The sequence below is a fragment of the Orycteropus afer genome, unplaced genomic scaffold (genome assembly GCF_000298275.1).
Source record: "Orycteropus afer afer isolate SDZICR_OR568_19922 unplaced genomic scaffold, OryAfe1.0 scaffold00237, whole genome shotgun sequence".
NCBI lineage: Eukaryota > Metazoa > Chordata > Mammalia > Tubulidentata > Orycteropodidae > Orycteropus > Orycteropus afer.
In genome coordinates this window covers 940,972-956,132 of record NW_006921824.1, presented here as the reverse complement: position 1 = coordinate 956,132, position 15,161 = coordinate 940,972, and the positions used below count along the sequence as shown (strand labels likewise).

At 34.8% G+C, this 15,161-nt stretch overlaps 1 protein-coding gene across 1 annotated transcript in view; it reads left to right on the top strand.

The window, feature by feature from the left end:
- Nucleotides 1–1,607: 1,607 nt before the first annotated feature.
- Nucleotides 1,608–15,161, top strand: part of CUNH14orf39 (chromosome unknown C14orf39 homolog) — a 163,816-nt gene continuing 150,262 nt past the window's right edge. The window contains exons 1-8 of the mRNA XM_042782085.1: nt 1,608–1,656; nt 1,755–1,811; nt 2,816–2,942; nt 4,170–4,259; nt 7,890–8,077; nt 8,175–8,217; nt 10,545–10,665; nt 14,528–14,613. Coding sequence (XP_042638019.1) covers nt 1,608–1,656; nt 1,755–1,811; nt 2,816–2,942; nt 4,170–4,259; nt 7,890–8,077; nt 8,175–8,217; nt 10,545–10,665; nt 14,528–14,613 — 761 coding nt within the window. The remainder of the gene's footprint in view (nt 1,657–1,754; nt 1,812–2,815; nt 2,943–4,169; nt 4,260–7,889; nt 8,078–8,174; nt 8,218–10,544; nt 10,666–14,527; nt 14,614–15,161) is intronic.

Genomic DNA, 15,161 nt, shown 5'->3' with positions numbered 1-15,161 from the left:
GCTGTGAGAGAGTTAGTCAGAGAGCGACTTTCCCGGTTGAAAACGCGCAGAAAACAGAGCGCTTGGAATCTACGGGTAACGAGTGATGTAAATAAACCGCGCTTCACGCGTATTTTGTAATGAGATTCGGCAGTTCTGTGTAAATGTCCAGTTTTTGGATTCTTGGTGTTAATTGTGTAAATGTAAGATTGCGCGGTTTCTTCAGGTTTCACTTAGCTGTTGAGTGAGTGGACAACTTTCTGGGTAGGGAAGTTTTCAGCGATGTTTATTTTAAAGGGATTATCCTTTTGAGAAATCTGGGTATCTGTGGGCCACCAAACCCCCTTGCCTATAGAGTTGATTCCAATTTAGGAGACTTAAAAGATTTTACTGCAGTAGTACTGCTATAAGCAATTATGAAGGCCTTCCCGTACTAGCCCGTAAATTTCAGTCAAGCAATGGCATTCAACAAATATCTATTAAGTATTTATGTCCAAAAGAGCCCTGGTGGTGTAGTGGTTAAGGGATTAAACTGCTGACCAAAAAGGTTGGTGGCTCAAACTCACCAGGCTGCTCTGAGGGGACAAGATGAGACAGTCTGCTTCCCTAAATAATTACAGCCTTGAAAACACAGTGAGGGTTACTATGAGTTGGAATTGACTCGATGACAGTGAGGTTTTTATTTTATTTTATTTGGAGATCGATGTCCAAGGAACCTTGGTGGCATAGTGGTCAAGTCCTCCTCTGGTAACCGAAATGTCAAGTCAGTGGTTGCAACCCACCAGCTCCTCCACCTGGCGGTCTGCTCCTGTAAAGATTGTTGTTAGTGCCGTGGAGTCGTACCTGACTCATAGCGACCCCTCCTTGGGTTTTCGAGGCATTATCACTACGGAAGTAGATTGTCCAGCCTTCCTTCCTGAGGAGTGGCTGGTGGGTTTGAACCGCCAGCCTTCTGGTTAGTAGTCAAGTGCCTTAGGCACTATGTAAGATTACAGGGTAAAATCTGGATAGTTCTAGTCTGCCCTATGGGAGCTCTGGTAGCGTAGTGACTAACCAGAAGGCGGCGGTTCAAACCCACCAGCCATTCCTGGGAAGGAAGGTTGCATAATCTATTTCTGAGTGATACTGCCTCGAAACCCAAGGAGGGGAGGGGTCGCTATGAGTTGGGTCTGACTGGAGGGCACATAACAACAGTCTGTCCTGTAGGGTCACTGTGAGTCAGAATTGACTGAATGACACACAACAGATCTATGCCCAGTCCCTGGGTGCTGTAACCAGTGAATGCATTGGGCTACTAACAGAAAGATTGGGAGTTTAAGTCTAGGAAGAAAGGCCTGGTCTGCTATTGAGAAATCAGCCCTTGGAAACCCTATAGAGCGCAGTTTAACCTACGATACATATAAGATTGCCATGAGTCAGTGGACTCCAAGGCAACCTTTTTTTTTTTTTTTTTAAGCTATGTTCAGTACTAGCTTGGAATATAGGAGTGGGTTGAAAGGGTGTCTCTCCTCCCCACATATTTTTCTGTGAAGAGTGCTGTATTAAAGATTGTTACCTAATAACACAACTTTTCACAAACTCTTTCCTTATAAATGTCCTTTTTTTCCACCCCAAACATAGTATCCAAGATGAATGACAGCCTGTTTGTCACTTTGGACAGACTTTTGCTAGAATTTGGTAGGTATAAAATGAAAATAAATAAATAGATAGCTATTTGTATTATCATTTGACATTTTAACAATGAAGTGAAGTCACAAAAGACTTATTTATTTTAGTTTGCCAGTATGATCAAGACATGAAAGCAAAAGAAGATATGATTCAACAAATTAATAGTAAGTAAACCAAAAGACATTTTGGTCTTTTATTATTTATAGCATATAAAACAGTTGCCCTGTTTAGAGCAATTTGTGGTTGGCATTATAACTTTTTGCCAGTTCTATCAATGAGCTATTTACCCAAGGAAAAATAATCATTATTTTATTATAATTTTTGATAATAAATTTCTGTATTCAGCATTTAACTGTTTTGTGTTGAAGAAGTTTGCTTGAAATTCAGTTCAGTTGAAAAGGTGTAATTTGCTTAATTAATACAGGTAATTTCAACTATTTGAGTAAAATTTTTTTAAATCTTTATAAAAATCTCCAAAAATTAGGAGCCAAGATTGATGGATGCCACAGTTCCAGGAATAATTTTGAAAAATAATATTATGAATGAAATGGCAAGGCAAATTACATAGTATGTTTAGGATTCTGCATAAAAACTATCAAAATGAAATAGAGCTTTTAATTTCTTAATTTTGAAAACGTAGAATTTTGTTATCTTTTCTGTAATCAAAAAAGAATGCAGGTATTAAGAATTTATTCTAATCTTGTCAAGAAATTATATCATTTTATGTTTCTCATGTGTTCACTCAGTGCTAAATAAGTATATTTTATAATTATTTATATATTTTATAATCAGTTGAGCAGGAATCAATAAATAGAAACTTAACATTTGTCAAAAACAAAAGTGTTTTATTAGTGTCATAAATGATAATTATAGTTTATATAATCCCAAAACATGATAGGATGCAATTGACTTGAGATACCATCTAACCTAACCTTTTTACATTAAAGAAGAGGGACAGGGGACATTTCTTTTTAATCTCAAACACAAAACCTTAGCTTCTGGTCTAGGCTCGAGCTTTGTTCTAGTTCTCTTGTTTTTTTAGTATCTGGCCCTTTTCATTCTCTGACTGTTCTTTTTAGGTAACTTGCTTTACCCCTTTTTGCTTCTGTCTTTGTTATTTTGAATTTATGCTTTCTAGCTTAAGAAAATAAACATTTCCTATTTCCAGAATGCTTTGAAGATATTAAAGAAAACAAAACAACTATTTGTAAGATACATGAAAGCATAAATGTAACAGAAGAAGAAATTAATCATTACTCTAAACATAATGACGATATCAAAGACAACTGTAGTGAGTGAGTATTTGAAAGAAATGAACTTTCAGTAATTGTCACAAGATTCTCTTATTCAAGGTTTCTGAGTTTATAGTTGAAAACACTGGTGCTTTGAAGTAGTATTCTATATTAGCAAAATGGTGGATCAAGTCTTAAATTACCTGGTTATATGCCACCATAGAAAAGAATTATAAGGAGATTAAAGGAAAATAGAAGTAAGAGATTTAAGACCCCACTGATTTAGATCCAATTAACCTACATACAGAATTTTGAATAACTTAGGCTCAGTATATAAAATTGTTATTAAAAAATTTAAAGTAATTTCAATCTTTGAATTTTTAGGATTTTATTTTATTTTGGGAATCCAGCCTAAAATTAGTAATTTTTTTAAAATAAAAGTACTCAATATGTTAGGGATTCTTTTAACATGGCTTCAAGTTCTAGACTACAGTAGTTAAATCTGTTACAAGACAAACATTTTGAAACAAAAATTTATGGTGAATAACATGAAAAAGGATGAAACGGTAAATGTTTTGTTACATATATATTCTCTGCAATTAAAAAAAGATAAAAAGGACTTACTGTGACTAGAACTTTACTGTATATTACAAATACAAATTTGTATCTAACTAGAGGAAATTTTTAAACAATATTTAGAATGGAAGCTGCCATGGAGTCTGCTAATTTTAGATTTTTTCTATTGGTAATATTTTTCTAGGTCATAATAAAATAATGTATTAGATAGATATTAATCTTATTCTTATAATCTAATTTTAGAATTCACATTAGCCTGGTCTCTCTCTTTCTAGTTCAGGATAGTAGTAACATGCTTTTCTAAGTTTCTAAGGAGTAAAAAAGCTTCTTTAACTCAGTCCCAGCTCTTTGAAAGCTTACTTCAAAAGGATTTCTTTGGCAAGATCTTAGAAATATAATGAGAAAGAAATGCTGATGTTGGAGGGTTGTAGAGTGTATGATAAAAATGCCATGCCACATCTGATCCTTCCCTAGTCATGGTTCCAAAATATATTTTATGTAAAAATTATTTGGATGTTTGAGCATATGTGTCAATGCATGAATGGTGGTAGTGATGCTTATGGAGGATAACAATATTTTTCTTGATGTAAGGTTCTTTTCTCCAGGAAGAGAATGATTTGGTTATCTTTAAATTATTTCATTCATTTTTAATTATATCTGTCAATTTGTTTATCATTCTAAGATGCTAATTATAAATACAATTTTTTTCCATAGCTGGAAGCCAACATGTGATGTTTTTCGTAAACATGAAGATTATATGCGGGACAAATTGACTGTTTATCAAGAAACTATTGAAAAAGACAAGTACAGTATATACATAAACCAAAGCTTTTTAATTTTATAATTTAGTATTAGTGGGACATTATACTTTACAAGATTAAAAAATGTAGATGAGGATTAAGTTTTTTTTTTAAAGTATTTTGGACTCATGGTGCCATAGGAGGTCTAAGGATAACATAGGAAGATGAAACCTTTGGTCGAATTAGAAGTATACATTTATACTATACTATCCTGCACATTTGTTAGATGCAGGCATAAATTAGGCTTTGAAGTTCCAAGTAGTCAAAGTATTGAGGGAATGTTTAAAAACAGTGAAATTGCTTAGGATAAGCAGAGGTTTTTCCCGTTATGGTACTGACGCTTGAGAGAAATTTTTCTCATGGGTTCTCATAAAGGAGAAATTGTGCAATAAATACCTTTAGTGGCCTCACACAAATAATGATTGTTTGTTCTAGCATCTCTCAATGCAGGCCATGTGTTCTGGTTACTTAGTACCGCTCTGACAAGAATATACCACAAGTTGACACACAAACTTAACCATCACACCATAGCTGCAGAATAGGAAACCCAAGGAGGGGTCGCTAGGAGTCAGGGCTGACTCGACGGCACATAACAAACAAAAAAACAAAAGGGTTAAGGGAGGAGCTCTGGTAGCATAGTGGCTAAGGCACTTGACTGCTAATCAGAAGGCTGGTGGTTCAAACCCACTAGCCACGCCTCGGAAGGAAGGTTGGACAATCTATTTCTGTAGTGATACTGCCTCGGAAACCCGAGGAGGGGTCGCTATAAGTTGAGTCCAACTGGATGGCAAATAACAACAACAGGGTTAAGGGTTAGGATGAAGGCTATGGTTATGGTTAGATCTAGGGTTAGGGCTAATGTTAAGGTTAGAATTAGATCTAGGTTTAATTAGGCTTAGGGTTAGTGTGAGGGTTAGATTTAGGTTTAGGGTGAAGATTAGAGTTACGATAGGGTTTGGTTTAGTGTTAGGATTTGGGTCAGGGTTAGATCTAGTGTGAGGATTATGTTTAGGGTTAGATTTAGGGTTAGAGTTAGGGTTAGGTTTAGCTCTGGGGTTAAGGTCATGGTTAGGATTAGAAGATGGGGTTTATTTGTTTTTTTAAAAAATGTTACTGAGTTTTTAGTGAAAGTTTACAAAGGAAGTTAGGTACGCATTTGATAATTTGTGCACAAATTATTCAGTGACATTAGTTATATTTATCACAGTGTGTCAACATTCTCTTTAATTGTGTTGTGTTTGTAAAACATTAATTCTTAAAAATGATTCTGTGTGGGGCTAAAGCAAACCAGTCCAGGAAAAAACCCCAAGACTGTTGTCTTAAATCACCCGTCTAACGTGGAACTGAAGCCACTCTCAGAGACTACTTTTCAAGCAAATAATAGACTGACTTATAGAAATAAAAAACTAATACCCGTGAGTAATGTTTTGCTTAGCATAACCAACTATATGAGACCAAAAGGGCAACATTTGTCCAAAAACAAAGATGAGAAGGCAGCGAGGGGCAGGGAAATCAGAGAAATGGAAAAGGGAACCCGGAAGGATCCCAGAGTGAAAATAGAGTGCTGACATATTGCAGAGATTGCAACCAACATCCTAGAACAATTTGTATATGAATCACTGAATGGAAAACTAATCCGGTATGTAAACTTTTACCTAAAACACATAAAAGTGTTCAAAAATAAATAAATAAAGCAAACCAGTCCAAGAAGGAACCACTCTGTAGTGTTTGTAGTGTTTGATGTTTCTGAGCTAGTCAGAGATTTTAATGTGAAAACAGCTATGTAATTCTCTAAACCAGCTGAATACCAGGATTTGTAAAAGGAGGAATCCATTTGTTGGTGTCATGAATAATGAAGTAGAGGCACCAGCTGGTTTCTTTTACTCTCCCATCCTTGTTTCAGGCATTCACCAAGACTAGCATTGCTGGCAATAAATGTGATAGTAATGACTCTTCCTGAATCATGACTTGGCTATTCTGGGTCTGTCAGTTTCCTGTATAGACTATATTAGAAGAGTGAGTGGGAATATACAATACAAAAATGATGAGTGTGGTATGCTAATCTCATTTTAAACTAGTGACCTAGGCTCAGTCTTACTGGTATTTATCTCCTTCTTGGATCATTTCCCCAAATAGTTATATTAGAAGTGAGGGCTTAATTTAGAAAATATGTATTTAGAGGAATAAGAGCTTGATCGTTTTGGACTTAACTCTTTATCTTGCTAATGGGAGCAGAGTTTAGTAGTATTAAGAAGTGAAAACATTTTTAAGACTCAGACCTGCTGACCAATGCAGGGCTTGTATCCTTATTTTTCTTCTCATTATGTGTAACAGTTTATGAATACTTGTTCTTTTTTTCTTTCATGCTTAGGTGAGGTAATCATTATGGTATCTTTTAAGAAACTCCTCATATAGTTTGGCTTGATCCAAGATATAAAATTCAGGAAATCTGTAGGAACATAACAAAGGCAAGGCAACCATTGCCGTGGAGTTGGAGCTGACCCATAGCGACCGCTCCTTGAGTTTCTGAGGCAGTATTACTACGGAAGTAGATTGCCCAACCTTCCTCCCGGAGAGTGGCTGGTGGGTTTGAACCACCAGCCTTCTGGTTAGCAGTCAAGTGCCTTAGGCACTATGCTACCAAAGCTTCCTTAGGAACATAAGTGGTTTATATTTTTCATAAATATTTCTGTGAATATTATTTCCTGAAACTAAGTAGTTGATAAGAATTGAATAAAAAGATTTAAATATATAATTCTATAAAGAACTAGATTGAACATTTTTCATATGGTAGATCAGGGTAGGCAAACATTTTTTCGAAAGGGCCAGATACTAAATATTTCAAGCTTTATGAGCCGTACAGTTTCTGTTGTAACTATTCAACTCTGCTGTTGTGGTTCAACAGCAGTTTTAACACTATGTAAATAAATGAACTATGTTCCAATATAACTTTATTTATGGACACTAGAATTTTAATTTTATGTAATTTTAATATATCCTGAAATATTTATTCTTCTTTTGATTTTTTCCAGTCATTTAAAAACATAAAAGCCATTCTTAGTTCATGGGCCATACAAAAGCAGGAGGCAGACTGGATTTGGCCTATGGACAATAGTTTGTTGACCCCTGTTGCAGATCAAGCACAGGTTAAATAAGAAGAGAGGATTAATATTATAAGAATTAACTGCTCCATTCAAGACCTGTGTCTATATAACCATTTCACCTCTACCTGTGATGGACTAGAGGAGTTCCTTCAAACAGTGCAGAAATTTTATTCATAAAATTGTTCTGGGATACACATAAATGATTGTGAACCTAGAGTTCTAACACATAGAACATGACTTCATGTGATAATTTGAGCTTCGAAAATTGAGGGAGATTAAAAACTCACAGTCACAGAGGTAGCCAAAGAGGCATAATCTCAGAACCCATTTGACTGCTAACAATAAGGTTGGTGGTTCAAACCCACCAGCCACTCCATGTAAGGAAGACTGGGTGAGCTACTTCCATAAAGATTTACTGCCTTGAAAACCCATTGGGGGTTGCTATGAGTTGGAATCAACTTGATGGCAGTGGGTTTGGTTTGGTTTTTGGTTTGACATATAGCCATCATTTACTTCTTTTAATTTAACAGAAAAATGTACCACGACTATATATGCCAGTATAAAGATGTGTTGAAGCAATATCAACTAAAATATTCAGAAATACCTTTTTCACATGAATATTATAAGAAGAAAACAGAACATGAAGAAGTTCAAAACAGAGTGTTGGCATGCTCTGAACAATTAAAAATGAATGAAGCTATTTTAATGGAATTTCTAGGTATTAATATTCTTGTTATATTGTTTTAATAATCATGTATTTCTAACGTAAAGAGTATAATATGTAAATCAGTCTAAAATACAGTTTTGTTTTTCAGTGCCTGCTCCCTTTCCATCACTTACTAAATGGACATTACACATGTATCCACAATTGTATTTCTACCTAGAATTTTTATTAGATAGTATTATTTCTGTATTTTCATTTTTCTTGTGTTTCCTTGGTAAGAATCATATGGATTGTATTGTGTTAACTACAATTTGGGTTTACTTTAAAGGCTGTCTGGGACTAGTTTTCACATATATACATGTGATCAGAAGCTAGTAATTTTATGAGGATAAAATGGTTTATGTTATCTGACTTTTTGTAGTATGTTTTAATGAAGATGTCATCTTGTTCTGTTGTAACCAAAGAAAGAACTCCAGTTAAATCAATTGGTTATTATTTAATAGGATAGAAGGTGGTAAGAAGATGAGTCACAATTATTTGTTCATCTGTAGAACCTGCTTTGTGCCTCAAACCAAAAAAAACCAAACTCACTGCCATCGAGTCAGTTCTGACTCATGGCAACCCCCTTTGGGTTTACAAAGCTTTCTTCCAAGGAACTCACAGTTTAGTAGGGGAGACAGACAGATAAGGAAGTAATCTAATATAGTAGCACTATACTAGATGCTTAGGAGCTCTGGTAGCATAGTGGCTAAAGCACTTGACTGCTAACCAGAAGCCTGGCGGTTCAAACCCACCAGCTACTCCTCAGAAAGGAAGTTTGGGCAATCCTACTTCCGTAGTGATACTGCCTCGGAAACCCAAGGAGGGGTCGCTATGAGTCGGGCTGACTCGACGGCACATAACAACAACAACAACATAGTAGATGCTTAAGTAACTCATAATTGATCTAAGTCTGCTTGTCTTGTCAGAGAAATCTTCCCCAATAATGAACTTGGAACTTTAATCCTTTTCCAAATTCCACAATCCTTCATATACTTTTCTATCAGATGATAACTTCATTTTTTATACTAAATATTCTTTATCCTTGCATTGTACCTTGTTTCTTGTCTGCTTCATCCTAAGTCATTCTTTCAGCACCTCTACTGTTTACTCATACTATGTTTTGATTTTACCCTATTCTGTTCTGAGATGTCCATTTGCTGTCTATCTGTGCTTTATTTCCAGTGGGGAGGGACAGAGGTTGGTAGGTGCAGAAGCTATTACAGGGGTTTAGGGAGAGGGATGTGAGATGAGATGCGATATAAGGCTGTATGATAAACAAAGAGATGAATGGAGGTAGGAAGAATTGAAGATTAAACCAGAAAAACCAAACCCACTGCCAGTGAGTCGATTCTGACTTATTGTGGCCCCCGTAGGGTTTCCAAGGCTGCAAATCTTTATGGAAGCAGAATGCTTCATCTTTCTCCCACTGAGTGGCTGGGGGGTTCAAACCACTGACCTTTTAGTTAGCAGCCAGATGTTTTAATCTGTATATCTAACATTTAAATTAAGAATTTTGATAAAAACAAATTCATTGTGACCCCAGTTGGGTTTCCAAGGTGGTATATCTTTACAGAAGTAGATTGCCCTGTCTTCCTTCTGCAGAGTAGCTGTTGGGTTTGAACCACCAAACTTCCGGTTAGCAGTCAAATGCCTTAGGCACTGTGCCATTAGAACTCCTTGTTATAGAGAATATTCACCTGAAATTTTATGTCCTAGCTTATAAATTATATTTTTAAGGCAGATAGGAAGGGTCTGTCAATTTTTTTCTGGAGTTTTTGTTCACTGCCACTATTCTATTTATTTTTTAATTCTCCTAAATAGAGTATAGAGTAATTTATGAAATTAGCTAAAACCACTCAGTGCATCTGTTAGTAGCTGAGAAATTCTCTATTTGAAATTAGGCCTAACGCCAGGTCAAGGAGAAAATCCAGATGGAAGATCTAGACCTCTTTTGAGTGTTACAGGGTGGACTGATGAGCCCTATAGAGCAAGAAAAAGGAAATTGAGTGAATTTATTGTTGGCTTTGGAACCAATAATAATGGCGACATAAGGAGTTAAGTTTAGATATGAATTGATTATAAACAGTCACACTATATAACATGACCATCTTGCATAAAACTAAACAAACAAAAACACACTTTGTGAAAACATTTAACTGAAATAAAAATCCTAACAAATATTTTAGGTGAAATGTTATTTTTAAGTTCAATATGTAACAGATGAACAATAAGTTATGTCTGTTAGTCTGTCCAATGTTTATATTAATCTTACCTCTGTTTCCAGACACTATTATTAATATTACTTATTGCTATAAGGTTGCTATTAGTGGGAATCAACTCAATGGCAGTAGGTTTGGTTTTGGTTTATTGCTTATGTGGAACATACATATAAATAATATTACATAGTATTATTTCTGATGTAGCACATATATTGTAAATGTAAAACTTACTTGCATAGAATAGTTCCTTAACATGAAAGGGTCAATATGAGATGTAAAACAGAAGAAATTCTTAAACTTGCCAATAAGTTTACCAAAAGTTCATCTGAATTGAAGAAAGAAATAGATGAAGTGGAAATAGAAATTAATTTCTTAAATCAGGTATATATTTTGTTATATGTTTCTAATGTGTACGTTAATATATAAGTATAATGGTGTGGTAGCCTTAGAAGAGGTATTTTCAAGAGAACCTAAACATGGAGAAAGGATTTTAAGGTAAGGCTTAAAATTTTGAAGTTAATTCAAGAGGAATTTCTGTTGAATTTAGAAACACGGTTAAAACAATACTAAAATAATAGTTCTCTTAGAAGTTAGTAATATTTTTCTACAATTTTGTTTTAAATCAAATTTGAGTTTCTGTATGTGAAATAAATATTAAATGTTTCAAAGTTATCTCTAACAAAATACCAGCAGGATTCATAGGATGCTTTATAGGTAGTTCAGGCCAAAGGACTTATTTTTTTCCCAAAAAGAGTCCACATAAAAACTTACAGAGCTAATAAATGAATTTAGCAAAGTTGTAGAGTACAAGATCAACAAATGAAAAATCAGTTGTGAAAAATAAGTAACCAACAATGAGAAATTTAAAGGGAAATTGGAGTAACAATTCTATTCACAGTAGCATCTAAGAGAATAAAATACCTAGGAATAAATCTAATCAGAGACATGAAGGACTGATATAATAAAAACTATAAAATAATGCTGAAGACATTAAAGAAGTCTTAAATATATGGAAAGGTTCCATGTTCATGATTTGGAAGATTGTTAAGATATCAATACTACTCAAATCTATAGATTCAACGCAATCCTGATCAAAATTCCGACAGCCTTTTACAAAAATGGAAAAACCAATCCTGAACTTTATAGGAATAGTAAGAGGCCTCGAATATCTAAAGCAGTGTTGATAGAGAAGAACAAAATAGGAAGACTCACACTTCCTAATTTTAAAACCTATATAGTATGGGTTCAAGCATAGCAAAGATTATGAAGATGGTGCAGGACCAGCCAGTGTTTCATTATATTGTACATAGGGTCGCTGTGATTCAGAACTGACTTAATGGCACCTAACAACAAGAACAACAACATGTTGTTGTTGTTATGTGCCATTGAGTCGGACCCGACTCATAGCGACCACACCTTGGCTTTCCGAGGCAGTATCACTACGGAAGTGGATTGCCCATCTTCCTTCCGAGGAGTGGCTGGTGAGTTTGAACCACCGGCTTTCTGGTTAGCAGTCAAGTGCCTTAGGCACTATGCTACCAGAGCTCCCAACAACAACATACAGCTATAATAATTAAAGCAGCCTGGTACTGGTTTAAAAAGAGACACATAGACCAATGGAATATAATTGAGAGTACAGAAAAAAAAAAAAAACCCACACATCTGCAGTCAACTGATTTTTGATAAGGATGATAAGTCCATTCAATGGGAAAAGAAGAGTCTCTTCAATAAATGGTGCTGAGAAAATTGGACTTCCACATGCAGAAAAATGAAACAGGATCCATGCTTCACACCATACACAAAAATTCAAAATGGACTGAGGACTTAAATGTGCAAAATAAAACCATAAATTTCTTAGAACAAGCAGGAGCAACACAGGCCTAGTTTTCAGCAATGATTAGCTAATATAATAACAGAAGCACAATTAGCAAGGCAGAATATATGGCACCTCATAAAAATTGAAAACTTAGTTCATCGAAAAGATTTTACCTTAAAAGTAAAAAGACAAGCTACCAACTGGGAGAATATCTTTGGAAACCATATATCTGACAAGAATGTGTAGTTGTTGTTGTTGTTATGTGCTCATAGCCACCCCTCTTTGGGTTTCCAAGGTGGTATCACTATAGATTGTCCAACCTTCCTTCCGAGGAGTGGCTGGTGGGTTTGAACCACCAGCCTTCTTGTTAGCGGTCAAGTGTCTTAGGCATTACGCTACCAGAGCTCCCAATAAGAATATAATATCCAAAAAATATATAAAACTTTGACAATGTACAACAAAAAGACAACCCAATCATAAAATGGGTAAAGGACTTGAATAGACATTTCACCCAAGAGGACATTAAGATGGCTACCAAACACTTTTAAAGGTGCTCAGTGTCATTAGCCATCAGAGAGATGCAAATCAAATCCACAGTGAGATACCATTTTACTCCCACTAGGATGACTAAGGGAGCTCTGGTAAAGTAGTGCCTAAGACACTTGACTGCTAACCAGAAGGCTGGTGGTTCAAACTCACTAGCCACTCCTTGGAAAGAAGACGGGGCAATCTACTTCCGTAGTGATACTGCCTTGGAAACCCAAGGAGGGGTTGCTATGAGTCAGGTCCGACTCGACGGCACATAACAACAGCAACAACAGGATGAGTAAAATTTTAAAAAAGAATGTTGGCAAGAATGTGGGAAAATTGGAGCCCGTATCCCTTATCCATTGCTGGTGGGAATGTAAAATGGCACAGCCATTGTGGAAAACAGTGTGGTGTTCCTAAAAAAAAAAAAGAACTACCATATGACCCAGCAATTCCATTCCTAGGCATATACCCAAAAGACTTGAAAGTAGAGATTCAAAAAGAAACTTGTACACCAATGTTCATTGCAGCACTATTCACAATAGCCCAAAGGTAGAAAAAACCTAAATGCTCATCAACAAATGAATGAATAAACACAATGCATTACATACACTAGGGAATACTAAGTTGGAGAAACGAAGTCTTGATTCATGCTACAGTGTGGATGAAGCTTGAAGACATTATGCTGAGTATAATAAACCAATCACAAAAGAACATATACTATGTGACCTTATTTCTATAAAAAGACAAGAAAAGGGAAATATATAGAGCATAAAGTTTGTTAGTGGTTACCAAGGGCTAGAGGGAGGGGGAAAGGACTGTTAATGGTGATGGAATGATCTTACTGATTAAGGGTAGGTTTGTACTGCCAATTATTGACATTGTTGTTGATAAGTTGTACATCTATAAAAAGTTAATAAGGGAAAAAATAAAACTGATTTTAATATATAGGCCAGTATTATTCTCTTGAGTAAAAATAGTAGATTATAAATTATTTGTGAAATTGTTTAATCCTGGGATGATATATTATGCTGAGACTATTTCAAAGAGAAGATAGTTATAATAATTTATTTGCCTCAGATTATGTTTGGAGCTAAAATATGTCTTAGTGACTGAATATGTTAAACTCTGCGTTTTGGGGAATAGTTTAATTTTCATTAGGCCTTCAAGAAAGAAGATGAGGAAAGAATATATAGCTTAATAACAGGAATTTAAAAGCATTATAAAAGCTACAAAAGTCTTGTCCAAAAGGGTACAATGAGAGTAAATGGCTTGAAGAACTTAATCTTGATAAATTTGTGACTAAATTATAACCTTTATAGAACTACACTTGAACTAATTTGCCTTCAAAATGATATAGCATTCTTGAATACAGTGTTAGTGTATTCATTGAATTGTAGTCTTTCATTCACACAGGTATGAGAACCCATCAAGTCACTTCCAAATTGTGAGAAAAACTTTAATATCCACTTTTTTAAATGTTTGAGAGTTCCGTTAAAGATTGTATGTTTAGTATTCATATGTTCGAGGTACCAAAATAACAGCAGTATCATTTCCATATCGAGAAGAAAGTGGGTGCCATGTCCTTTAAAATATATGGTAGCTATGCACCTATGTAAGAAATCAATGTCTGCTTGTTATTTTCCTTTTTTTTTTTAAGATAGAAGTTCATTGAACTATAGGTTTGCTAATAGAGTCGTAAGGAAAAGTAAAATAGATTTGATTTATTAATTTTGACTCTGTTTTAGCAACTTTCAATAAAATATGGCGAATACTATCAAAGTATAAATCTTGTGATATGTATTAAAAATCACTAGTTAAGATGAAACATATGTTCCTTAATACTTTGCAGGTAATTAATTACTTTGGTTTATTTTTGGTCATTTTTCTTTTTACCAGACTGCAAGACTTTATGAAACTAAGAAATTTTCAGAGGCTCTGGAAGAAAAGAACATTATAGAAAAGAGAAAGGAAGGGAAAGAAAGGTATAGGAAAAATTTAAAATTGGATTTTATGTGAGCAAATATTCTGAGTCTAAAAGTTTGATTTTATATTCTATGCCAAACTATTAATATATGCAGTATATAAGTAATTTTTTTGTGTGAAGGCTTTTTTCTACTCATTTCTTATGAAAAATTTAAATTTAAATTTAATTTAAACATTATGAATTAACAAATAAAATGGTTATTATTCAGTAAAGCCGAGGGAAATGTGTAGAGAGAAATAGGCAAGCAGTAACATACCTGCTTTTCTATAACCTGTCAGTTATACATTTCATTCAGTTTTCCATGAAGGGTCAGTAATAGGAGTAAAAGGAGAAACAATTGTTGGAGTAGCAATGTATTTACCTTCTTTTTTTTTTTTAATTTTTTTTATTGTGATTTGGGTGAAAATTTACAGAGCTAATTTACTTTCCATATAGCAGTTCACATACACTTTGTGTCATGATATTGACTACAATTTACCACAATGCAACAGCTCCCCTCCCACTTCCTCCCCATAGTTACCTGTTCCCTATGTCCATCCCTCCATG